The sequence below is a fragment of the Corythoichthys intestinalis genome, chromosome 19, assembly GCF_030265065.1.
Source record: "Corythoichthys intestinalis isolate RoL2023-P3 chromosome 19, ASM3026506v1, whole genome shotgun sequence".
Classification (NCBI taxonomy): Eukaryota; Metazoa; Chordata; class Actinopteri; order Syngnathiformes; family Syngnathidae; genus Corythoichthys; species Corythoichthys intestinalis.
This window is the reverse complement of record NC_080413.1, coordinates 28,039,045-28,067,040: the sequence shown is the minus strand read 5'-3', so window position 1 is coordinate 28,067,040 and position 27,996 is coordinate 28,039,045. Positions and strand designations below refer to the sequence as shown.

General features: G+C 40.0%; 1 protein-coding gene, 1 long non-coding RNA gene and 1 other non-coding gene across 3 annotated transcripts in view; 2 read left to right on the top strand and 1 right to left on the bottom strand.

The window, feature by feature from the left end:
* The window catches only part of ism2b (isthmin 2b), a 32,019-nt gene extending 27,920 nt beyond the window's left edge, over positions 1–4,099 (top strand). Inside the window, exon 6 of the mRNA XM_057822142.1 lies at positions 2,522–4,099. Coding sequence (XP_057678125.1) covers positions 2,522–3,039 — 518 coding nt within the window. The 3' untranslated portion in view covers positions 3,040–4,099. The remainder of the gene's footprint in view (positions 1–2,521) is intronic.
* Positions 2–25,487, bottom strand: LOC130907270 (uncharacterized). The gene is made up of 3 exons (XR_009061436.1): positions 25,449–25,487; positions 6,250–6,353; positions 2–41 (listed from the first exon to the last, which is right to left on the bottom strand). It is a non-coding gene; the product is annotated as an uncharacterized LOC130907270 (long non-coding RNA).
* Positions 25,488–26,154: 667 nt separating this feature from the next.
* On the top strand, positions 26,155–26,227 carry trnaa-agc (transfer RNA alanine (anticodon AGC)). Its single transcript has one exon. It is a non-coding gene; the product is annotated as a tRNA-Ala (tRNA).
* The last annotated feature ends 1,769 nt before the right edge of the window (positions 26,228–27,996 follow it).

Sequence of the window (27,996 nt, the reverse complement as noted above, 5' to 3'; positions counted from 1 at the left end):
CATGGTGGTTCATTAGGTCTTATGACAGTCATATGATGCCCCTGTCAAATAAAGTGTTACTGGTTAATATCTTTTGGTGTAAATATGCAGCTATCTATGATCAAATTATTGTTTTTGTGTCAAATTGTTGAGTGGCGGCTTATAGATATATACAGTGGGGCAAATAAGTATTTAGTCAACCACCAATTGTGCAAGTTCTCCTACTTGAAAACATTAGGGAGGCCTGTAATTGTCAACATTGGTAAACCTCAACCATGACAGACAGAATGTGAGAAAAATGAAAATCATATTGTTTGATTATAAAAGAATTTATTTCCAAGTTAGAGTGGAAAATAAGTATTTGGTCACCTACAAACTAGCAAGATTTCTGGCTGTCAAAGAGGTCTAACTTCTAACAAGGTCTAATGAGGTCTAACGAGGCTCCACTCGTTGCCTGTATTAATGGCACCTGTTTTAACTCATTATCGGTATAAAAGACACCTGTCCACAACCTCAGTCAGTCACACTCCAAACTCCACTATGGCCAAGATGAAAGAGCTGTCAAAGGACACCAGAGACAAAATTGTAGACCTGCACCAGGCTGGGAAGACTGAATCTGCAATAGGTAAAACGCTTGGTATAAAGAAATCAACTGTGGGAGCAATTATTAGAAAATGGAAGACATACAAGACCACTGATAATCTCCCTCGATCTGGGGCTCCATGCAAGATTTCACCCCGTGGCGTCAAAATGATAACAAGAACGGTGAGCAAAAATCCCAGAACCACACGGGGGGACCTAGTGAATGACCTACAGAGAGCTGGGACCACAGTAACACAGGCTACTATCAGTAACACAATGCGCTGCCGGGGACTCAAATCCTGCGCTGCCAGACGTGTCCCCCTGCTGAAGAAAGTACATGTCCAGGCCCGTCTGCGGTTCACTAGAGAGCATTTGGATGATCCAGAAGAGGACTGGGAGAATGTGTTTTGGTCAGATGAAACCAAAATAGAACTTTTCGGAAGAAACACAGGTTCTTGTGTTTGGAGGAGAAAGGAAAGAATGAATGGGGCCATGTATCAAGAGATTTTGAGTGAAAATCTCCTTCCATCAGCAAGGACATTGAAGATGAGACATGGCTGGGTCTTTCAGCATGACAATGATCCCAAACACACAGCCAGGGCAACAAAGGAGTGGCTTCGTAAGAAGCATTTTAAGGTCCTGGAGTGGCCTAGCCAGTCTCCAGATCTCAACCCCATAGAAAATATGTGGAGGGAGTTGCCAAACGACACCCCCAAAACATCACCGCTCTAGAGGAGATCTGCATGGAGGAATGGGCCAAAATACCAGCAACAGTGTGTGAAAAGCTTGTGAAGAGTTACAGAAATCGTTTGGCCTCTGTTATTGCCAACAAAAGGTACATAAGAAAGTATTGAGATGAACTTTTGGTATTGACCAAATACTTATTTTCCAACATGATTTGCAAATAAATTCTTTAAAAATCAAACAATGTGATTTTCTGGGTGTTTTTTCCACATTCTGTCTCTCATGGTTGAGGTTTACCCATTTTGACAATTACAGGCCTCTGTAATATTTTCAAGTGGGAGAACTTGCACAGTTAGTGGTTGACTAAATACTTATTTGCCCCACTGTATATAAATCAAACCAAAATACAAGTTTCTGTCGTAAAAAAAGAAAAAAAAAGTGACATTTTTTGTTTTTCAGCCATCAGTCATCAAAATCAAAATTGGGACACCCCTTGTTGATAGTCAATTCACCTCTGCTCATATCACTGCTATACATCACTGTAACTGTTAGGCAATTAGTGTTTTTCAACTGGTAGGTTGTGACCTAAAAGTAGATTATATTGCCTAGGTATTATGCCACATACCAAAAAAAATGCCACATACCAAAATCCATTTTGCCACATACTAAAAAAATGCTACATACCAAAATTCATTTTGCCACATAAAAAAAGGCCACATACATAAATCCATTTTGCCACATACCAAAATCCACTTTGCCACATACCAAAACAAAAATGCTACATACCAAAATCCACTTTGCCACATACCAAAACAAAAATGCCACATACCAAAATCCATTTTGCCTCATACCAAAACAAAAATGCCACATACAAAAATCCATTTTGCCACATACTAAAAAAAAAATGCTACATGCCAAAAAATCATTTTGCCAAATGCCAAATACCAGCCCTGCTGGTAATATCACCATATTAAATCTGCACATTCTGTAAATTATGCTATGTAGACTTAAAACTCCAAGTATTTTATTTTATTTACCGGTGAAATTCATACTGGGGCACTGTATATCAATACTGGGGCACGTGCCCCAGTGAAATATGTCTGGCGACGCCCATGCTCTTCAGTCTCCTTCAAATCGCTCCCAAATCCATTATTCTTAGTCTTGAAACGCCCATCTTGCAGCTGTCAGTATGAAAAAAAAGAGTTGCAGGCCCGTAAAAAACGGTAATTGCAAATACTGTGCACGTGTTGAACTGATGGTGTCATCTTTGCTCCAGATGTGGACAGCTGTGAAAAGTGGCTCAACTGCAAGAGCGACTTCCTCCAGCGGTACCTCCGGCAGGTGTTCTTGGAGTTGCCCAGCTGCCCTTGCTCCTTCCCTTCTGAAGTGGCGTACACCGTAGTCAGCGTTTACGACGACTCCCGCGGACGGACGTTCCGATGGCGTGACGCCAGCGGCCCTAAGGAGCGCCTAGACATCTACAAACCGTCCGCCCGCAGCTGCATCCGCTCGGCGCTCTCCGGCGACTCATCCACTCTGGCGGCGCAGCACTGCTGCTACGACGAGCGCGGGCGACTCATCACCAGAGGGAAAGGCGCCGGCATGCCTAACCTGATCAGCACCGAGTTCTCGCCAGAGCTGCACTTCAAAGTAGACGTGCTGCCCTGGATCCTGTGTAAGGGAGACTGGAGCCGCTTCCACGCTGTCCGACCGCCCAACAACGGCTTGGAGTGTCCCGAGAACCCCCATGAGGACGTGTTTATGAACGAACTAGAGGAGGCCAGAGAGTACTGACCAAGACGACGGCCTACCTTTCAAAGTCATGTACTATTTGTCTCAAGCATGCGGCAGCCGTTTACTCTCACGCATTACCAAGAGAAATCCTTCCTCGATCTCCTTACATAAAGGCTCCAATGAAGAAAGTGAATGGCACAAATGGCAGAAAATGCAAAATTGGAGCTCCTTGTATTCAGTTTTGTACCTGCTAAGTGTCTTTCATTATGTTTACTTCAAGACCGAGATCATGCTGTGTAATTTTGGTACAAAGGAATGGAGACGTACAGGTTAGTTGGTTGTACTCACAACGAAGTTGCTAGACTCTTGAACAGAAAACCAGACGAGATGTTTTTAAATATTTGGAAAGCCGGTCGGAAAAGATGAAGTGGCTGCCAAAGAGTTGAAAAGCAGTGTTTGGTGCCGATGTACGTCCAACTTCCTTAGTTTCTACGGTGCACGTGTATGAAATCGAAGCGTCCATGCTTCTGTGGTGTTTGTGTCTCTACCGTGTTCTCAGGGGAACTCAACTCAAAAGTAACTGCCATGATGTCGTCCATTTACCTCGAATTTCACCTGGTACGAAGCAGGGAGTAGCAGGCGTGGGCCATCCAGATCAGAAGCGATGATTTTTGTTGTTGTTTGGATGTGTCGATATTAAAAAACACACCTTCAGTAGTTCAATGAAATAGTGATGGAATGGCCGTTTCAATCTGATCTATTTCTATGGATGCTGGCTCCAAATCTTTTTTTTCTTCAGGAACTGAACTCATATCAATGGAAGGCACTTTATTTAAGCTATATGTACTGTATATAAAAATGCAAAAGATTTATTGATTGACAGGTGATGTGAAGATGGCCCTATCAAATGTTATGGACAAAAGCATGATCTTTTTGTTGTTTCTGAACCTAGTTTGACATCTATGGTGTTGTACAGTATTTATTTGTCTGATCTCTTTTTTAAGCTTTCAAGCATGGTGCACTGGTCAGACTGGCAAATGAAGGCACCACATTTAAAAAAAAAACAAAAAAAACTGAATAACTCGCATTGCTTCTTCATCCAGCAGCATCCCAAGCGCTTGTGTTGTTGTACTGCAATGCTCATTATTGTCGCAATCATGCTGAAGAAATATATATAAAAAATATATTGCATTCATCATACTTTTTGTGCCATTTCTTTTTTCCACACTTGAATTCTGAAGTTCAAGAAAGCGAAACGGGCTCCTCTGAGGGGGGCGTGACTGAAGTTAATGATCTGTGACTCTGCGGTTTGTTTGTCGCTGTCTCCCTTGATGAGAACTAATGGGGCTGTTTGCCTTATGTACGTTTGAAAAAACAACTCCACAAAGTCGACTCTGAGTAGCTCTTGTGTAAACTTGAATTTGGCTACATCAAGGCAAGGAGTTAGGAAACCTACCGTTTGTGGGTTGCAGTTTAAATGCAGTATAATCTCAGGAAAACACAAATCTTTATAACATACAGTGGTATAAAAAAGTATCTGAACCTTTTGGAATTTCTCACATTTCTGCATAAAATCACTATCAAATTTGAGCTGATCTTTTTCAAACTCACACAAATAAAAAATACTTGCTATAACTAAAACCACCTAAACATTTATAGGTTTTAACATTTTAATGAGGATAGTATGCAAACAATGACAGAAGGGGGGGAAATAAGTAAGTGAACCATCACATTTAATATTTTATGCCCGCCCCTCCCCCCTTTGGCAGCAATAACTTCAACCAGACGCTTCCTGTAGCTGCAGATCAGTCTGGCACATCGATCAGGACTAATCTGCGCTCATTCTTAAAAAAAAAATTTTTTAAACGCTGTAGTTCAATCAGATTCCTGGGATGTCTAGCATGAATCGTTGTCTTTAGATCATGCCATTGCAGCTCAATGGGGTTCAAGTCTGGATTTTGAATTGGCCACTCCAGAATGTGAATTTTATTCTTCTGAAACTATTCTGAAGTTGAATTACTTCTGTGTTTTGGATCATTGTCTTGTTGCAGCATCCATCCTCTTTTTAGCTTCAAATGTCTGACAGACGGCCTCAGGTTTTTTGCAAAACTTTTAAATCATTCTTCCATTAATGACTTCAAGTTGTCAAGGCCCTGAGGCAGAAAAACAGCCCCAAATCATGATGCTTCCTCCACCATGCTTAACGGTGGGGATGAGGTGTTGATGTTGGTGAGCTGTTCCATTTTTCCTCCACACATGACGTTGTGTGTTACTCCCAAACAATTCAACTTTGGTTTCATCAGTCCACCAAATATTTTGCCAAAATTTCTGTGGAGTGCCAAAGTGCCTTTTTGCAAACACTAAACAAGCAACAATGTTTTTTTTCGACAGCAATGACTTCCTCTGTTGAGTCCTCCTACGAACAACATTCTTGGGTCATAGTTTTACATATAGTTGATGTGTGCACAGAGATAATGGACTGTGCCAGTGATTTATGTAAGTCTTTAGCAGACACTGTAGGGTTCTTTTGTTACCTCTCTGAGTATTCTGCGCTGAACTCTTGGCCTCATCTTTAGTGGACGGCCACTCCAACTTCTGACTGGCTATTGATGAACATCCAGACTATTAGAGATGGTTGTGTATCCTATCCCAGCTTTATACAAATCAACAATCCTTGATCGCAGGTCTTTTGACCGAACCATGATGCACATCAGACAATGCTTCTCATCAAGACAATTCTTACCAAGTGTGTGTTTTATAGTGGGCAGGGCCGCTTTAAACCACTCATCAATGATTGGGCACACTCTTGACTTAGACTGTTTGGTAAAAATTGGTTTCAATTGCTCTTTAAGTCTCCTACTTACTTATTTTTCCCTCTTCTGTCATTGTTTGCATGCTATCGTCATTAAAATGACATCCTATAAATGCTTGTGTGGTTTTAGTTTAAGTAAACATTGTTTTTCATCTGTGTGACTTTGACAAAGATCACATTTGATGGTGATTTTATGCAGAAATGTGAGAAATTTCAAAAGGTTCAGATACTTTTTCATACCACTATAAGTTTGGAGATTGATCACAATGTTTTGCTTTCCACAGGATTAAATACTAACGAGGTTTAATGTCCATTCGAAGGTCACTAATGGAAATCCATAAGCTTAGGCAAACAGATGCTGTAATTCCGGGCCTTCATGAGAGAAGTACGTGGGTTTACACAAGTGAGACACAATTAGCAAAGTGGTGTACTAATGTTATATTACTTCCATGACTTACTGTCTGTTCACTCAATGAGAGAAAGCCTTGGTTGGTCTGCTGTGGTCGACTGCAGATGAGCGCAGAGCGGGAGGTGAGCCAAACACATGTTGAGCACATTGCAGCTGCAGTGTAAACAGACAAATAACCGCACATGTGTAAAGGCACAGGTATTTGGGTCTTAATAGGAAAATTAACTGCTCTACAGGGTGCACCGTACCATGAACACTATTATAAACCAATTCCTGTAGAACAGGACTAACAATCGCAGCAAAGCACACACAAAAATATAATACTTGACTAGAACTACCGTTTTCAGACGAAAAGGCGTAACTGACTACAAGCCAACACACACATAATTTGACATGAAAACAACATTTGTTCATAGATAAGCCACAGAGGACTATAAACTGTCCTCACTGTATTATGGGATATTTACACCAAAAGATATTAACCGCTAAACTTTATTTAACAGCGGCGTCATAAAACCGTCATAATTACGTCATGACACTGTCATGAGCATTAATGAACGCTTATGACAGATGTCTTTCAGTGTCATCCGTCAAATTATCTCACTTTTGAATGGATGTAAAAGATCTGGACTGGACATAGATGGAGTTGATGGAGGCAAAATTTGCGGGATGACACTTAATGACATCTGTATTAAAGGGATTCACGGGTAGAAAGACTTGTAGTTCTTAAAATATGAACTTTACTATGAGTTAAAATAATTTGATATGAAAACCCTATTAATGTTTTTGTTTTTATACAATTTGTAAAATGAGTAATAACTCGTAGGTCGCCATTGTTGTTGACGTCGCAGGGCTGTGACGTCACATGGTTACGCTGCCAGGCTTCCAGAGTATGACTCTAGCGACATAAACATGTCATCTGTTCAACCCTTTCAATTTGAACCCGAGAGGAACATTAATGAGCATGACACCACTGTCGATATCTCACATAACGAGCAGCAAAAGCAAAATGAACAGGAAAGACGGGATGAGACGAGAGTATGAGAAAACTGGGTTCTGCCAAAACAAATCAACAATCTGATTTAAAGCTACCACAAGAAAACACATGGAAAAAGTCTTTTTGGCAATGAAACGGTAATAAAAGACTCAATAAAAAACAAATAGTAAGTACTCACCACTTTTAACCGATGTGCGCATGTGTTGGGTATCTCGCCGCGTAGAAGGAATTGAAGTAACCCGGTAGTGTTCGTCTAGTGGCAGTGACAGTGACATACTACGTCAGGCGTCATGAATTAAAAATCCTCTGGGTCCGAAATTTAAAAATTACAACAATCTCGGGTCCGGAAATATTTTTAATGCTTCTTTTTTTCCAAAAAACACAAACGTATCTTTACGTGGCCATGCTGATAAATACAACATTAAAAAATGTAAATAAAATATAAAAGGTGCATAAAACTAAAAAAGTGCTTTAATTGAATCATTAAATAGCAACATAAGAGCATGTTCAAGACTTCTTCTTTTTTTTGTATTGTGGATGCTGACAGGGGGATTTGCTTTCTTTTTTTTTGACAGACCTCTTCTTTTTGCTTTCCATCAAGCAAAGTTTCAGCAACTGCACTCATACAATCTTTGACAATCGGTGCGTCACTGAAAGACTTTTTGTTTTGACCCAATATCCACGCTATTCTGAGGGAGAATTCATTTGCGCCCTGCTGTGCAGTGAATAAATGAACCATGAGCCTTGAGGTGCGATCATATTGAGCCCTTAATTCCGCTATTTTTTGAGAACGGACGGCAGAGTTCATAGGGAAACTTTGCAAAAAAGCTGCGTGCTTCGTCTCATAGTGCCTTTTCAAATTGCTGCTTTTTACAAGCGCTACCGTCTCTGAACAGATGAGGCATAGCGGTCTTGTGCTGCCGCCAGGTAAAATGAACAAAAATGTGTTGGTCCACTCCTCCTTAAACACTGTTTTCTGCATCAATCTTGCGTAGTTTTGAACACGCCATTTTCCGTACCTTTTCGCCTCTTCCTCCAACTTCATTCGGCTCAGTTTTTGGGCTGTCACTCGGCGAAGTCTGGAAAGCGAGTGTGAGACATGCTGTTCTAAAAATAACTTTCAAATGCTTCACTCCCATTGGCTGGCTCACGCCCATCACCGCTAAGGTTTTTGTTTGTTGCCCACCTCCACTCTGCAAACCCTCAGAAAAAAATATTTTTGTTGTTGCAACGTGTATTAGTCCGGACAGCTTGAGATCCGGTCCAGACGGCTTGGGGGTCCAGAACAAGACCGAGGTCCGCGGTTCCGTGACCTTTGTACTATGTCATCACCCCGAACGTCCACTGCGCGCATAAAAAAAATGGTGCTCTCCGTCGGTAAAATATTATAGATTTTTAAATCAATGGGAAGTTTTTATATGTTTCTAATGACATATTTTAGTAAAAGAGAACAATTGTGGCTTATTAGAGCCAACAAGTATTTAAGTCCGAGGTTCCCTTTAAACATTAATTAATGCCCATGACAGCGTAATTTCATAATTATGGTGATCTTATGACAGTCTTATGACACCGCTGTCAAATGAAGTGTTACCTACCTATTAACCCAAATAAATCAACAAATAAGCCACGCTGGACTATAACCAGCAGGATTCAAAGTGAGGGAAAAAAGTAGCGACTTATCGTCAGAAATTACAGTAATCAACCCAGCTACTGAATTCATTCAACAAAAATGAGAATCCTTGCATCCTGACCCACAAATATGCACTGTAAATATCCCACTATACTTACAGTAGCACCTTGAGGCATAACTAGAAAAAGTACAATGATTATAGAGAGAACCAGAGTGAAGCCTGAAAACATCAGAGGTGAAAAAACCAACAATAAATGGGAAACTCTGATATAATCAGTTTTTGCAAAACTTCCGTCATTTCCATAGAAACCTAAGCTTTTTCGTCATTTGTTTTCAGCTAAGAGAGGATTGATTTACAACCGAAAAATCTGCCAGCGTACAAAGTCCATATAAAACCTGTGGTGACACTACAAAGACCAAAGCGACCAAAATCAGTGTAGCATGACTCCTTTTGCAAGTATTTGTGAATACGCGTATAAATAAATGATTGAATGTAGCAAAGGTGGCCACTTGGTTGGACAGATGTGTTTACTTTGAGTGGCTGGCAGCAATATGAGATTTCCTGTGGGTGTACCGCAGGCAGCTCCAAGCTGCAAACAGCGTGGCCCTGTTCAGGACTACACCCACACACACACACAAAACCCGCACCCCCACCACCCTCAGACTCCCTGCCTGCATGCAGACTCCCTGCAAACAAACCAGACACACAGTGCATCAATGCTCATGTGTCCATGCGTGTATTTGAGCCGCTCTACCTGCTGGATTTGCCCACACACACAAAATACCAGTGGACCTTAAATCTTGTGGATTATGTGGCCTTGGATTTATCCCATTCCTTAGGCGGCTTGAAACACTGAGACACTTTGTCTGGATCTGCAGATTGAAACCTTAACTCAAGAGAATCAACATCAATGTTTTCTTTACTTGCCAACCTGGGCACATCCTAGTTTGTAAGTTGGCTAAATGTTAGTAAACACAACATATTTGGAAAAATATTTTTCCGCACACAAACAAGTCATTTGGGATGCGTGCACAATTGTGTAACGCAGTGGCGGATGCTGGTGTTTAAATAAGAGGAAGCTGAAAGTGTCCGTTTATGAGTGCTTTGTGACTGTGTAGGGGCTCAGTGGAACCCGCAGCTTGGTAGGGAAAGAAACTAGAGTGCCAGAAATCAAGTCTCCAAACACAAGCAGCCATAATTTTGAAAAAATTAACAAAAAAAAAACCACCAGAAATAGAAGCTTTTCGCTAGTCGTTTTTAACAGAGCAAGTGTCGCTAGGATGTTTATGAAAGTCTCCCGTTCAATTCAGAACAATTGAATGAAAATTGAAAAATGCCTCCCGTGGATATTAATACAACAAGATCATTGATTCACTCTGAAGGAATCCGACCTTTTAACCAGATTGCCGGAATCACACCAGCTGAACCGCCGGACCAGCGCTTGCGCAACTCCAACGACCCAGGCCGGCGAGAGCCAAAAACCTGGCCAAAAGGCCAAATCCAGCGTGTTCATCTTAGTCTTAATTAGAGATGTCCCGATCGATCCCAATCGATCGGGTCCGATTACGTCATTTTCAAAGTATCAGAATCGGTAAAAAAATATCGACCATGCCTTTTTTTAATGTTTTATTTTTTAATTAAATCGTTTTCTAATTGTATTTAACGTTACAAACATAATATGTTACACTCATCCAGAGTCTTTAGTTTAGGCTTAAGGTAGGGTTATCAAATTTATCCCGATAACGGCGGTAATTAATTTTTTTAAAAATGTATCACGTTAAAATATGTAACGCAATTCATGCATGCGCTGCACGACCCAGCCACGCATTGTCGTGCTCAATCTGTAATGTAATCTACCTATATAGAGAGATTAAAGGCAGTGTAAAATGAATAGAGTGAATTTTGGCAGCCTTTGGAGCCATTTTTTTAATTGGCTAAAACCTTACAATCCCTCTCCCTACGGTTAGAAATATCATGGGAAGCAAATGCAATGTGGGGAAGCAAGGTAGAAAATGATCTTTTTCTTAACACCTTATATTATTTCCTAACGCAGAGAAGATATATCAATTGATAGCACTACGCACAGTCATGGTTCCACTTCCCATCATGCATTGGGCATGGCTACAGTATCATTTACTGAAAGCTCAACAAATACACTAGATGGCAATATTTAGTCACAATATACAAAGTCACAAGTCTTTCTATCCGTGGATCCCTCTCACAGAAAGAATGTTAATAATGTAAATGCCATCTTGAGGATTTATTGTCATAATAAACAAATACAGTACTTATGTATTGTATGTTGAATGTATATATTCGTCCAAGTTTTATTCATTTTTTTCTTAATGCATTGCCAAAATGTATATGATCGGAAAAATTATCGGGAATGATTGGAATTGAATCCGGAGCAAAAAAAGCAATCGGATCGGGAAATATCGGGATCGGCAGATACTCAAACTAAAACGATCAGGATCGGATGGGGAGCAAAAAAACATGATCGGAACAACCCTAGTCTTAACCCCTTGTACTGACTGCATTTTGAAATCTAGAAAAAGGCTTCGAAGCACAAGTTGACAATTTGTTCAGGTTGACAGCGATCAAACGGCAAGGCGAAACAGAAACAGACTCAGGCAAGGAGAAAGACTCATTCCAAGGTCAACATATCACAAGTCAACAAAAGGTTCCTGAGAATAATGGCAACGATTAGTTAAACATTCAGTCTTTGTTAAGGCTCTCGCGGGGCGGGCTGTTGGCAGAAGAAGGGTGTGTTTCGGAGTTGTTTAGGATTATTGTTTGTTTGTTGATTGGAAAGGAGGATTCGGGAGTTACTGATGTCAGGGCAACAAGGGTTGTGGATTTTGCCACCTCAGCGCAACGTGAGTGCTGAGAGTTCACTTGTCGGTCGTGGGTTCCTCCTTATCGGATGTTCCTTGTCAAGACAAGATGTTCCGCCATTTGTTCTGGACTGTCCGGAAGAACTGAGTGCTGGAGTTGGTGGTGCAGACATGGGCTTGTAGATGTCTTGCCTTGTCAGCGTCAATCTTGCTCAGTCAGTTGCATGACGTACACATTAGGCTTCCGTGATAAGAAGGCGTCATGTATCTCTTATGCCCTATATTTTGCTTATTTTCCTTAAAGTATGGCGTAAGTGCTATTTATTTTATATTGGGTGTGTTAGAGTAATACAAACAGTCAAACAGTAAATATGAGAAAAGATACTATTCCCTGATCGATTATTTTAAGTGTGTTAGTCAGTGTTGTCACAGATTACTTGAAAAAGTAATTTAATTACTGATTACTGATTACGCCTCAAAAAAGTAATCTAGTTACTTTACTAATTACTTCATTATCAAAGTAACTAAGTTACTTTAAAAGTAATCTATCAGCTACTTTTTACCCATTTTTCTCCCTTTGCCGCATCAACATAAGAATGACAACAGAAAAATATCATCACATGTAATTGACTTTCCGATGATTGAATTTAAAGGGTAATATCAGAATTTCGCGCTAGCTTAGCCACTCCGGAGCCCTGAAACTAACAAATATCTGACAAAGTGTTTGGAATTTGTTGAAATCAACTCCACCGACCAATTAAACCCCGCTAACTCTAAGATTAAGCCTAATGTCAAAACTTCTGAATTTCGGGTAATGGTTAACAGCATATCAGTGCCAATGTAAAACAATGCAAACTGACTGCACAAAATTGCAAAGGTGGTGGCGGGCACGGATGCGCGTGCACAACCCGGAAGTACTCCTCTCAACACACGCGGTCAATTTGGCTACAAAACGTGGCGACAACTAAGCACTTTACACTCAATCGGACTTACAACCACAGAGGCTAAACGAACACATCACCTCACGGCATAAATGTGCAACACGCATATGATGTAAACAAAACTTGCCAACTTGGAGGGCTGACTGCCCGTCGTTGCTACGGCAAAGCTACGAAACGGCCGCCCATGTAGGGGGTCCAACCTTTTGCTGATACCCTCCAGAATGAAGGAAAGATACTCACCTTCATTCATGGATATCCACAGATCAACATTCCCTCGCAACGTCTCAACACTCGGCTCGAATGTCCACCCGCCTCAGTCCCACAACACATATGACGCGAGACCAAAACAGGAAATAGCTAAGAGGTTGTCATGGAAACACGTACCGGGAACCTTCTATTTTAGCATTTTCTATTCAAAATGCTCTTCGTACATGACTACAATATTCATCATTCTACATACGTTATGAGGCAATGAAAAAATAGTAACAACTTTAACAGTTGATTCACAACATTAAACGATTACCAAACATAGCATAGGTTAATGTTTTTTTGTTTTTTTTTAAAAGAAAAAAAAACATGAAAGGTAACACAAGTTACTTTGCCAAGTAACTAATTACCGTAATTTTCGTACTATAAGGCGCACCTGACTTTAAGCCGCCAACCACCAAATTTGGCACAAAAACAGCATTTGTTCAGAGATAAGCAGCACTGGACTATATGCTGCAGCTGTCATCACTGTATTATGGGATATTTACACCAAAAGATATTAACTGGTAGTACTTTGTTTGACAGCAACATCATATGACTATCATTAAACCAAATGAACCACCATGAAGCTTTGAACCAATTGGCTGCAAAGTTTCATTGCTTCAAGAAGTTTCATTCTGCCATCACTGCTCCCTTGGGGAGACAGTCAACCTCTGCTGCCACCTGCTGTCAGCATTGTTTTCATCCAACATTTCTCCTAGCATGCATTGCAGCGCCATAGATGTAAATAACAATCAAAATTCATGTTGTGTACTAATTATTTCTTCAATTACTGTTCCAGTTGTTTCATTAATTGCTAGTTATGGTATTTGGTAACACATTGTTTGACAATGGCGCAATAAGACTGTAATTAGACAATCAGAATTATGACATGACACGGTCATAAGCATTAACGAATGCTTATAACAGATGTCATTCAGTGTTATTTGGCAAATGATCTCACTTTGGAATGGATGTAGAAGATCCAAGCTGGAAATAAATGGAGTTAGTGACCTAGTTTACTGGATGACACTTAATGACATCTGTCATAAGCATTCAACAATGCCCATGATAGTGTCATATCATAATTACGACAGTCTTATGACAATCTTATGACGCCGCTGTCAAATAAAGTCTTACCTATTAACCCAAATAAATCAACGTATATGACGCACTGGACTATAAGCCGCAGGATTCAAAATTAAAGTAAAAAGTAGCGGCTTATAGTCCAAAAATTACGGTACTCCTAACTTCAGGTAACTGAGTTACTAACTTTTTAAAAGTAAGATTAACAACACTGGTCTTAAAGATGAAGTCTGCAGAAGGAAAAGTGACGAGAGTAAGATTAACAACACTGGTCTTAAAGATGAAGTCTGAAGAAGGAAAAGTGGCGAAAGCGGAGATTTCATTCTGCCAATTTGTTGCCGAACACAAATTAGCCTGCAACTATTGTTGATCACTTCTCAGAATTAGCTAAAGAAATGTTCCAACTCAAAGATTGCATCGGTAAGTTAACTTTATCAATTGACCTTTTCAATTTATAATTGGACACACTAACGATCTACCTTCAAGTCAAACTGAATTGTGAGCTGAAGTGCAGCTATCAAGACATGATAGAAATTGCCAAAAGTGCTACATACAATTATAACAAAAGTCACTGTTAAATTTTAGTAATCATGATGTAGCTGAAGATATATTGATTGTTCTTTGATTGCACCAGGTTATATGTTACAATATTACCAATAAATTCATATTATTTTAAAAATTGAGTGTTACTTTTGTTTCATATTGCACGCTATAAAGAACTTTGTAAGATTAGTCACCAATTTGTAAGGGCATACGTCACTATTTGTAAGATTGCCAACGGCCTCGGGTTGACAGGTATGATCTTCAAGTGATGTAAAACACTTTGAATTGCCTTGTGTTGAATTGCGCGATACAAATAAACATGCCTTGCCTTGCCTAATAGCTGATCTCCACTTTATTAGTTAAAGGGGAAAACAATGGAAAAATAAATTCACTTTATCATCTGATAGGAATTGCAAGAATATATTCCCACCCAAAACAATACTAAAACACAAGAAAGAATTGTAATTTGTTAGATTCTCTAGATTCTACACACCTTCGTTTGGCCCCCCACGTGACATCCCCCAACCGTTGAAGTTTGTAATTAAAAGAGCAGCCAAAGTTCTGTGCGTGCATTCCTGGAAATGCTGAGGCAGCAGAATGCTAGTTAGAACAACTTTGACTATTTCACACTCAATTAAGCAAAAATAAAGAATAATTGTGCTATTACAAACAACATGGCACACGTAGTAGAATCCAGCTGTGGAACAAAAATGGATTGTTGGTGTTTAAGTCAGTGGAGTTATTCATTTTAGCTTGTCATTTTCACTCATTGGCTGCCAATGACAAGAGCACACGTCCAATTCGTTTAAACAGGGAAGGCATATAGTTTTATAGCAGCCTCTTGTGATGAAGGTGAGTATTACAACTTGACGTCAAGAGGCCTGCTTTCTGCAGTGCACATTTGAGTTCAATAACTTCACAATATCTATCCTTGCAATAGCATGATTGCCAAATTCATGATCCTTGACGATTAGTGCTCTTTTTGTAAGTCTGAACCAGAGACACTTATACATTTTTTTTTTTTTTACTTCTGTCCTGTGACAACCGCATTTCGGAGAGATTTTGTGCATTTTTTGATGAAAAAACTGAGCATGCTATAGTCATTGAACAAAATTGTTGGATTTAGATCTGATGTTAAACCTTTATCCTTTGTAGTAAATCTGATGTTGCTTTTTGGTAAATTATACTTGCACAGGGTGAGAATTTCAAGGTCTGTGCCATATTTTCGACTATTTCTTTTGGAATTTCATTCTTACAGTGCCCTCCATAATTATTGGATTTATAATAATGATGTGTTTTTAGCTTCTAATATTTTTTTGTTCTAAATAATATGGAGAAAAAATATATATAAATGGAAAAAAAGAGAACAATCCAACCTTCAATACAAGTGCATTTATTCAGTGGGGAAAAAATCCCACATAAAGAAATAATTATTTGACATCCTATAATGTGTGTCACAATTATTAGCACCCCTGGTGTTAATACTTTGTACAACCCCCTTTTGCCAACAAAACAAGGTCTGGGGACTGAGATGGCCATAGGAGGAGCTTGATTTTGTGTCTGGTGAACCATTTCTGTGTAGATTCGGCCATATGTTTAGGGTCATTGTCTTGCTGAAAGACCCAGTGACGACCCATCTTCAGCTTTCGGGCAGAGGGCAACAGATTTTGATTTAAAATGTCCTGGTATTTCAAAGCATTCATGATGCCATGCATCCTAACAAGGTTCCCAGGGCCTTTAGAAGTGAAACAGCCCCACAGCATCACTGACCCACCCCCATACTTCACAGTGGGTATGAGGTGCTTTTCAGCATGCACATCTTTCGTGGCACGCCAGACCCACTTTGAGTGTTTGTTGCCAAAAAGCTCAATCTTGGTCTCATCTGACCAAAGCACATGGTTCCAGTTGAAGCCCCAATACCGCTTGGCGAACTCCAGATGTTTGCGTTTATGATAGTGAGCGAGGAGAGGTTTTCCCCGTGCATGCCTCCCAAACAGCTTGTTGGCGTGTAGACAGCACCTCATACCCACTGTGAAGTACTGGGGTGGGTCAGTGATGCTGTGGAGCTGTTTCACTTCCAAAGGCCCTGTGAACCTTGTTAGGGTGCATGGCATCATGAATGCTTTGAAATACCAGGACATTTTAAATCAAAATCTTTTGCCCTCTGCCTGAAAGCTGAAGATGGGTCGTCACTGGGTCTTTCAGCAAGACAATGACCCTAAACATATGGCCAAATCTACACAGAAATGGTTCACCAGACACAAAATCAAGCTCCTCCTATGGCCATCTCAGTCCCCAGACCTCAACCCCATTGAAAACTTGTGGGGTGAGCTGAAGAGGAGAGTACAGAGGAGAGGACCCAGGTCTCTGGATGATTTAGAGAGATTCTGCAAAGACGAATGGCTGAAGATCCCTCTTTCTGTCTTTTCCCATCTTGTGAAATATTATAGGAGAAGATTAGGTGCTGTTTTGTTGGCAAAAGGGGGTTGTACAAAGTATTAACACCAGGGGTGCTAATAATTGTGACACACATTATTTGATGTCAAATAATTATTTCTTTATGTGGGATTTTTTCCCCACTGAATAAATGCACTTGTATTGAAGGTTGGATTTTTCTCTTTTTTCCATTAAGGTCCCATATTATTTAGAAAAAAAAATATTAGAGGCTAAAAAACACATAATTATTATAAATCCAATAATTATGGAGGGCACTGTACTGTGTATAGATACACTTCAGCATATGAAGAACAAGAAGAGTATTTGTACACTACAATATCTCAGGGATCTGTCTTTGATTGACTCTTAGTGTTGTATTTTTTTGTGTTCCTGTTTTTGTACATAGGACAATTGAAGCAATTTATTTTTTGAAAGAATTCTGCCATGACTCACGACTAGTACAGTATGTACAAAGTGCCTCATTAATTAATTTTTTTCTTTCATGTATGTTTTTGTGTTTCTTGTATTGCAGTTTTGTATCTGTTTTGTTGTATGAGTGTAATTGTTTGAATTAAAAAAAACAACAACATTGAGTTCAATCATTAAGCTACATGTACAATGACGTACCAATGACAATTTCCATCTCCATCAATGGGCTGATCACCAAGGTAAACAGTAGGTGTTGACGCCAACACTTACATTTCGATCATCACAATGCTGCTGGAGACGAGTGTAATTGTTTTATCAGCAGTTGAGAAGAGGATAAAGCGTGCGAGTGAAGTCAAGTGTACTTTTTTATCAACGTGTTGATCTGCTCTACTTAGCAATATTTTGCTCCGATTTTCACTCCAAGAGTGCGTGGGTTTGACTCAGGGATTGACTCTGGGGTCATAACACTTGTCAAAAGGTAGCTACATTACTAAACTTTAGATGTTTTTGTGCTGAGTTTAAATAAGTGGATAAAATACAAATGTACAGTAGGCCTATGCGGAGGTGCAGAGGCGTCGTGTCCCATTAGGCAAACCAGGCAATTGCCTAGGGCCCCCAGCCAGCAGGGGCAGCGACAAGTGCGACAGTGCCAGTGAAAGCCTTGTATCTGAGTTCCCTGAAGGGTCCCCCTTCACTTGCTCTACACTACCCCCCCTTCCCTCACGTGAGAGTGAGCAGCGATTTGGCTTTTTTTTAATTGCCGTATATCCAAAATGAAGCAAAGTTATCCTTCTGGAAGCGAAAAAAGAAAGAAAAAAATGCAGAAGAGGAGTAAAGGATGCAAGACATCAGTGAGTGTACTATGTTACTGTAGTTTTATGTCCTAAAGTAATAGAAGCCGGGCACTTTGAGTGTCCTAAAAAGTAAAGATGCACCGATACCGATACTAGTATCGGCAGGGGGCGCCGATCCGGCCCGAAATGGTGGTATCGGTATCGGCGAGTACCAACAAAGACGGCGCCGATACCATAACATTTGACCACAGCCTTTTTCTCCTCCTGGCGCTCACTACACTCTGTCTCTGTGTTGTGTGATGACACGTGAACACCAAGCAGCTATCGCTATTGGCCTGCTCCAGACCAATGAGAGCGGGCCAATAGCCACTCCTGACCAATCAAAAGGGGGCTTTTTCATATGGACGAAAAACAAACCAGGAAATATGGCGGCGCCGCGGCGGTCGGGAAATATTTCCAAATAGAAATCCCGTCGATTAAAATCAATGGCTGCATGCAAGATTTGCGGCCTGAAAGTTTGGAGATGTGGAGTTAAATCGGCCAGTTTCAATACTTCGAACTTGATAAAACATTTGAAGACGAAACGTGAACGAACACAACGAGTTTGAGCCTGCAAGAGCAGGACTGCTATCCAGAGGAAGAAGGCCACTGGACCGGAGCAACAATCTCTGGTCAGTTCACTTAGTCTACTTTACTTTTATTGTCTTTTACTGAAAGAAATGCCGCAGTAATTTGGGAAGTGTTTCCAAAGTATTGTTGCCACCTTTCAGAAATAGAAATAAGGGACTCCCACCTCCCGAAAAAAAGGAGAGACGGGATGCTTTGGTCAATTATTATTACTTATAATTGTTAGCGTCCGCAAATGTGGAAACAAGGTTGAACCTCGAAGCAGACAACAAGCGGGGGATACATAAAAGGGTTTAATGATTGCAAACAAAAAATAACACGTGATCGCGGGACAGTAGAAATAACAAAAGGAGTCCGTGACAGCAGGTCGACGGACAAACTAAGACGATAGGCAGCGGTTACAAACGAGAGTAGCACACTAACAGAAAAACCCAATGCAGGGGCATAACAAGCAAATGTAGCGAGATTATTGTGCCAGATGTCAAATAGCGATCAGCAAGGCAAATATCTCGGCAGCCTTCTCTGAGATCACCCGTGCTTAAATGCTGGGTTGATGAGCCTGCATTGGATTCAAGTGCCACGCCCCCGCGCCCAGCAACAAAACACAATCTAACCAGCAGCAGAATGTGACAATAATTTCATGAAAGTTGCACTGTTTGGACTTTGAGAGGTTTAAAAAAGTTTATTCAGTTCATTCAGAGTTTATTATTATGAATGTATTTTTACTTTCTTACTGTTGGGCTAGTATTATACATGTTTTATTAATTTCACAAATTTAGCACTATTTTGGACTTTGAGAGCGGAAGGTTTATTCAACTATTGTCTACTAGGGTTTAGTGTACTTTTTCCTATTTTGCAAAGGTAAGCAACAGCCTGACAAAGCCTTGATAGCAATGATTTCACATCCAATTATGTAGCTCTTTGGAGAAAAAAAAAAAAAAAAAAAAATATATATATATATATATATATATATATAATCGGGGTGGTATCGGTATGGTATCGGTATCGGCCGATACTGCACAGCCAGGTATCGGTATCGGGGCCAAAAAATGATATCGGTGCAACACTACTAAAAAGCACTCTATGTGACCGAGGCGTTATTATACTTTTATTAAATATGCTATTGCTCCATGTCCAACTGTCCCCTTACTTGCACACGCTCGAAGGGCCCCATGTTGCTTGTTGCCTGGGTCCTCCGGGGACCCTTGCTACGCCTCTGCGGAGGTGGGTACTTGAGTAGGTTTTTGTAATTTAAAAAAAAATATATATATATACTTCTAGGAATAGTTTTACTAAGCCTACTTAGTACTTTTACTTGAAGAGATTTGTGTAGAGGAAACGCACTACTCTTACTCCGCTACTTTGGGCTACGCTAGTCATTACATTGCTCCTCTTTATCTTCATACTTGATTTTACTTGATTTTACCAAAGACGAATGGTCTAAAATTCCAGCAGAGCATTGTAAGAATCTCATTGATGGATCCCGGAAGTGGTTGTTCGCAGTTATTTTGTCTAAAGGTTGTGCTACCAAGTATTAGGATGAGGATGCAAATACTTTTGTCCGGCCCACTGTAGGAGTTTTGTGTAATAAATAATAATGATAAATACATGATAATTTTTTTTTTTTTCATTCTCTTTTGTGTTTCTCATTGGAAGCAAAATAAATGAAGATATTACTACCAAACCATTTGTAATTGCAATCATTTTCTGGGAGAAATTGTGCATTATTTGACAGAATTTCAGGGGTGCCAATACTATTGGCCAGCACTGCATGTAATGGGTTATAGTACAGTATAACAATAACAGTTCATAAGGATAACTTGCGCTGAGAAAAAAAATACCATTGTTTACCATTGTAATTACTCACAATGTTATTCATTACTTGAGTATTCTTTACCCAAACACTTTTTACTTGTACTTGAGTAGATTTTTTTGGATGACTACTTTTACTTGAGAAATATTATTTTGAAGTAATGCTACTCTTACATGAGTAAAAATTTGTGGCTACTCTTTTCACCTCTAACAGTATGTGACACGACTGCAGTGTGATGTGTAAATTTGGTAGTGGCTTCAGTATACAATTTACGTAAGAATGGGCTGTATCACTTTTAGATCATTTGAATTCAAGAGTTCAATATTGACTAATCCGAGCAAAACGACCGGAAGTACCTGTCCGCTATGTTTTGTTTACACAAAGCATTGCAATTTGGACTTCATAATAGTAGCCAAATTCAGATGCTGGTTCTTAAGGGTGCAATTTCCATTAGCATACATCACATGATATCTGTTTGACTCATATTCTGCAGACTGCCATCATGTGCTTCAAGTTTCTTTGCAGTAATCAAGCTTCTGCATTGTTGATGCTGGTACAACCAAAATCTGTTAACACCGCCACCGCTAGAGGGCGTCTAAAACCTCTACTTGGATTAGTAATAGGTTCAGCGTTACAAAGTGGTTAGAGGATGCATACACCGACCCCACTACCTCTGGCATGCACTGCTGCACTCTGCTGTTAGAGCAGAGTAAGCCCAAAAAGTAAGCCAATCAGCGCAAACCTCATGGTCTCGTGGAGCACAGTGTCGAACCTGGGACCCTTGACTTAAAAAGGCCGTGTGCGTGCACCGTTCTTACATCATCCTTCCACAATGTATCCGTTACTCAGGGGCGGACTGGTAATCTGTGGCTTCTGGAGGATCACAGAATGGCCGGTCCTCTGGACGGCCGGCGGCCGCCATACGTACATCGCTGTTTCTATCCCCCCCATCCTCTATGATTATCTACAGTTCGCATCCAATCCGCCAGGTGGCAGCAATGCGCCTGGCTATTAACCACCAATCTGATAGGAGAAGAACCAAGAAAGCACAGAGTAGCCTACTTTGGTAAAGCCTTACTCCTTGTGGAAGCAAAATAGCGACGAGCATGGATAAACAATATGGATGGTGGTGGCAAAAAAAGAAAAGAGAAGGGTGGCGCGAGAAGGATAGAGAGGAAAAACTGAAGAAACTCGAGAGCGAAGCTTCGAAATGTCACGAGTTGACACACATGTTCATAAGCAGGAGTCTGGCTGCAACGGCCACGCCGGTGTTCTGACAAAATTTGCAACCCATCAAAAATTGCTACCTTGCGGGTTTTGCGCATGCGCGTAACGTTAAAAATGGCCGCGAATGCGGTAATTCCTAAGTAAACACTACAAACTTTCTCTAAAGAAAGGAATATTTACTTAAGTTTGATCATGTAAAGACATGTACAAAAGTTCTCAGACACATCCTACCATGTTAGCTGCACACAGTAACTGCACGCCGCGCTCTCACTGTTAATAACTTTGCCGCGTCGTTAAGTATTAATTTACGCCATTTTCGTGTTGCACATTTATGTTTATGATGTATCTAGTTTAGTTAGCACTTTGGATAACATTGAGAGTCCAATTGAATGTAAAAGAGGGGTTTTTCAGCGCCACAAAAGCTTTGGGAGCAAAATTTTATAAGGGAGCAAATTTTGACAGAACACCGGCTAGCAATAGCCCAGCCCCGACGATGGTGAGAGTGGGAGCGGCAGCCGCTCTCACGTGCAGCCGGTGCAGGGAGAGACAACAGACGAGGGAGAGGGTAATGATGAGCTGGTGGAAGTTCCCCAGACAAGCGCAGGGCAAGTAAGCAGGGATGAAGAGGGTTACTTGCTAAGTATATTGTCAATTGTTATCCCCCAGGTAGCTCCATTTTAAATAAAATAAATGGCAATTAAAGGGTTAGTGCCAGCTAGTCCATGTCCCCGTTTGCAATCGTGTCAAGTTACAGTATGCTAGTCCTACTATCCCTCTCCTAAGAAAAAATATTTTAGCTGTAAAACAACATATGCACACACAGTAGCAATATTTATTCAGAAGAAATATAGTCTCCTGCCTTTTTTTCTGGTTCTACATAGATCCTGAGTGTTCTGTTTATTTCTCAGTGAGTATTCAAGTTAAAATGTATAATAATGCAATGTGAAGTTCTTCATAGCCTCTTCATTCTTATGTCAAAGTGCACGAAATTGATTCATTGCCCCCAGACCCCCTAGAGGGTCTGTGTTTCCCTTCGTACAGCGATTCTTGTGAGCCGGGCTGAATCAAAGTCCAGGGCTGCTTTTTAGTCCCAGTCCGCTCCTGCTTTACATAGTCCCTCATCGGTGGGCAGATTCTTTAATCTTAGAACATTCAGATTATGTCATGTTTAGATTCCTCGATTGTTTCAATTGATTGCTGGATGGCAATTGACCTCATATTTTTCCATTTGATTTGCTTTTCATTCATTAGAATAGAATAGCCCTTTATTGTCATTATACGGTTGTGCAATGAAATTGTGGAGCATCTCCCTGTACAGTGAAGGACAAGTAGAAAAATCTCGAAAGGGGCTTGCAAGAATGAAGTATAAAATCTAAATAAATATAAAATATATATGTTGACAGTGAAGGCCTCGAATATTGCACACAATTATACTATCTGGACAACTTCATTCCTTAACATCGTTTCATTTGTCAATATGTATAGTTTATAAATGGTCTAATATGTACTAGGCCTACTGAAGTAGGAGTACAAAATACAGTCTAAATTTTCCTCTTTAAATGACAAATAGCCTAGTCATAGAAAAAATATCAGACCACCCTTAATTTCTACAATTTCATGTTTACTTTAATGCCCAGTACTACTTTATATTACTTGACAAATATGTTGTTTGGCACAAAGAATGTGTGAGTCAGTATTTATTTACAAAACAATATGCAAGACATAACACACTTACCTTAATGAACACACTAGTAAATTTCGGTATATAAAAACAACATGCAAATAACAATGTACAAATATAATGCAGTATTTAGTCATTTAAATTAAATATGGCATAATATATACAGGGGAAAAGGGTAATAGTATATTTTAGTGGGTTAAATGGGTTTACATATTTACAGTTTATTCTACATTATTTACAAGTGTGTCCACATCGATTATTTTTATGGGGGCGGGTTTCCCAGTTGTTTCTATTTCATTCCTTGACCTCTTTTCATTTTGTCAATTTGTATAGTTTATAAATGTTCAAATATTTACTAGGCCTAGTCGAGTAGCAGAACAACATGCAGGCTAAATTTTCCTCTTTAAATGAAACATAGTCATGAAAGAAAAAAAAAATATTAGACCACCCCTGATTTCTACAATTTCATGTTTACTTTAAGGCACAGTACTACTGTTTAGCACAAAGAATCAGTCAGTCAGTATTTTTTTTTTTTTTTTTAAACAAAACAATATGCAAGACATAACACACTTGCCTTAATGAACACACTAGTGAATTTGGTTAAATAAAACATGCAAATAACATACAAATATAATGTAGTATTTAGTAGAGCTGGGAATCTTTGGACACCTAACGATTCGATTACGATTACGATTCAGAGGCTCCGATTCGATTATAAAACGATTATTGATGCACCCCCCCCCCTTTTTTTTTTTTTTAAATAAAATTGTTCAAAAATACTTTCAGGCTAAACCAAACTACTATTTCAGTATCAAGTTAACATATAGCAGTAAACAAATATACAAAAATAACAGTAAATAAAAAACTCCAGTCCCCATTCTGTATCAGCAGCTTTAAACTACATTCAATTAATTTAATGTTGTGAATCAACCGTTAAAGTTGTTAAAATTGCTCCCGTTATTCCATAATTTCCCTTTTGTCTACTTTCGACATGTGAAAGTTTTAAAACTATTTTAAAGATAGATTCAAGTCAATATTTTACCGATTTAGGAGTATTTTAGATAAAAAGTTAATTAGGTTTGCTTGGAAGGTTCGCTACAACAGCCTTACAGGGAGGTGTACTGCTTTAAGATGGCGGCCGTTTACTAACGCCCATATCTAGCTTTTTGTCGGTGAGCTGCTAACGCTACCGAATCCATATTGCATCTAGTCCTATATAAATGATATCTACCATAACATTATGCTACTTTGTATCAGCTTTTCGGCAGCAGTCAGGTATGTTGTTGTGTTTTTTTTATCTCGTGGCATGAGTTGAGCTAGAGCCGTGAGTTGAGCATTGGCATTACCCGAGGGGCCGGGTAATGAGAAGCATGATGTTTAGCTACTCTCGCTCCGTTCTTCATTGACCGCGCGGCGCGCTGAGTGTGTTGTACTTCCGCTTTACTTGGCATATTTCAATAATCGGAATTTGGATGTTTGTGAATCGTTCTCGAATCTTCCACGGCCGAATCGCGAATAATCTAAGAATCGGAAATTTTGCACACCTCTAGTATTTAGTAATATAAAATTATCATGACATAATGTATACAGGGGAAAGGGTAATAGAATTTACATTTTAGTGAGAAAAATGGGTTCACATATTTAGAGTTTATCTGTGTCCACGTCCAGATTATTTTTATGGGGGCGGGTTTCCCAGTTTCTTCTGGCGCTGCCCATTCAGCCACTCTTCTAAAGTTTTGCTTCAACACGAAATAGGGCAAAATGTGGCCCCGCCGAAGCGGCTGTGTCCAAACTCTTTAGTTTTGGCCTGCCACTGGTGCAACAGGAGTTAGAGCCCAGACAGGGCACGACCTCCACTCACGACAACGCCCGCTACAAAATATTTCTAACGAGTTCATTAATGAGTATAACAGTACGCTTTACACATTTATCTATTAACAGAGAAAGATACTTTCGAACTTACCGTTGTTCACTGAATCAGTCAGTCCTCCTGGTAACTTGCAATGAAGAATGAATGAAGTGCCGACACGACGGCAGACAAATATAGCTACCGGCTCGGGCCGCGATGTGCGCATGCGCACGGGGTCTGCGCCGATTGGCTTTCTATCTTCCCCAACTATCCTAACTTCCGCGAGCTCCGCAGTGATTGGCTTATTTCTTCCCTAACTTTCCCTAACTTTCCGCGAGCTCAGCGCCGATTGGCTTATTTTGCCCTAACTTCTCCCTAATTTTGCTCTAACATCAGAGTGCAGGAGGCGCAGCAGGCGCCAATCGCGGCCTGAGCTGGTGGGTGTTTTTGTCGGCCGTTGTGTCGTCGCTTCATCGAAAGTTGTCGGAACTGCTTTAGCAAACGGTAAATTTGAAAACGGATAAATATGCAATGCGTACTGTTATACTCATTAATGAACTCGTTCATTAGAAATATTGAGTGTCATCATATCTAAAACGTAAGCGAGCGCTATACCATTTGAGTTTATCTCCCGATGCCTTCTATTCAAAATGTGAAGTTCCATCATAATTGCAAGTTTTCCAGACCAAGAAAAGGAATGAGTGGTATTGGGCCACGGATACATCGTAAATGACCAAGTATTAAGATGAGTATCATTGATAGTGATGACAGACCGCAAACCCATCATGAGAATTTAGTTTATGGCTCAATAGGTTGCGATGGGGGATTAGCTCAGATGGTAGAGCGCTCGCTTAGCATGCGAGAGGTAGCGGGATCGATGCCCGCATCCTCCAAATTTGCTTTTTTTTTTTTTTTTTTTTGTAACGTTTACTGTTTGTGCGATGCTTGACTTTTGCTGTAGTGGAGGTAGCGGGATCGATGCCCGCATCCTCCAATATTGCTTTTTTTTTTTTGTAACGTTTACTGTTTCTGTGATCCTTGACTTTTGCTGTAGTCCCAATGAATCTAATCATAATTGTATTTTGAAACGAAGCAGATCTGTTGTTGGAATTCCACTACCCAGTATGTTTTGTCAAGTTGTCCAATTGCGGCCCGCATCCCAGTTTTTATTGGAAGCAGCAAATTATGAAAATATCATAGGCCTACATGAGAAGCTTGAACTCAGCCTACATTTTGTTCATATATATTTTGGGTGTGTTGAATGTATTTATTCAGACTTAACTGTGATGAACGACAAGCCGCTTAGGGTGATCTCAATCACAGACTCAGAGAACAGAAATAGCGAATAAGTTTGTATTTAATAAAAAGTACAATAACGGAAGCACGCCAAACAGAATGAATTTAACAAAGTCCAATAGAAAACAGCACAAAAACCCAACCTGATCAAAGTAGGATACAACCGGAGAAGCATGAAGATAAGGGCACACATGGCGGTAAGCAAGTTAATCGTCCGACAAAGCTGAGACACACAGGCGTCCTTAAATACCGTGCGTCACAAAGGCGATATGCTCCTTAGTGCATCATAAAGAACTGAGACTTGAGAATACAAACATGTCATAAAGAACAACTGAGATCATTAGGAAATCATTACATTAACAGCATTGGAAAGAGATGCATATAAGGCATGTTTTCCCCAAAGTATGATAATTTTTTTAAAAGTGTATTTTAATAAATGGTTTTTATGCACTGCAAATGTAATAATTATGAGATACAGATAGAAGAAAATGATTTGTACATGTATACATGCATACAGTATATCTCAACATTTTGGGGGGGGGGGGGGGGGGGGGGTCGCGATGGACTGAAGGCGCGAAGTCGTGAGGGATCACTGTACATCCAAACCATTTCAACCGTGAAGGCTGGCACTGAGTGATCAAGTTTCACACTGCCATTGACGGTGATAGATATCCAATCCAATTTGACTGGGGGGGTTGGCAGCGTTCAAACAATCGCTTGCTTAGCATGTGACAGGTAATGGAATCGAAGCCCGCATACTACAGGTAAATTTGCTCTGCTATTGTGTCATTACATCTTTAAATTTTTATTTATAGCGTTTAACGTTAGTAATAGTAATCCAAATTTGTATATTGGAACAAAGCAGCGTTATTGTTTTGTAATCCCAATAATCAGCATACTTTGTTTTGGCAGTCTACTGTGAAATTTACTATGCTGAAACCCTAGCAATTAGCATACAAGTATGTAATTGTAATACTGGTAGGAGAATGTAACTCATGCTGTACTTGAGACTTTACATCCGCATATTTCAGACAAACAATTTTACATTTGAAGACAAGATTGGTGCTGTACTTTCTACAGCTTGAGAAATCATGTTTGTTTCCCCCTCTCCCCAAATTTGGTGGATTATGGCAAAATGTCACATTAGAGGTCACGTCCACTGCTTTTGAAACCTTACAAAACGGGGGAACTTCAACTAGTGAACATTGAGGACAAAGGCAATTCAGCTTTTTATTTATCACATTAGTATAGCCATGCATGGAATGTCTTGACAACTTTCGCTCCCTCTCAGGTTGTAATAATTTGTTGCAAGCCATTTACATGACTACCATGACTCACTGTACCAAAACACTACTTTATCCATGGT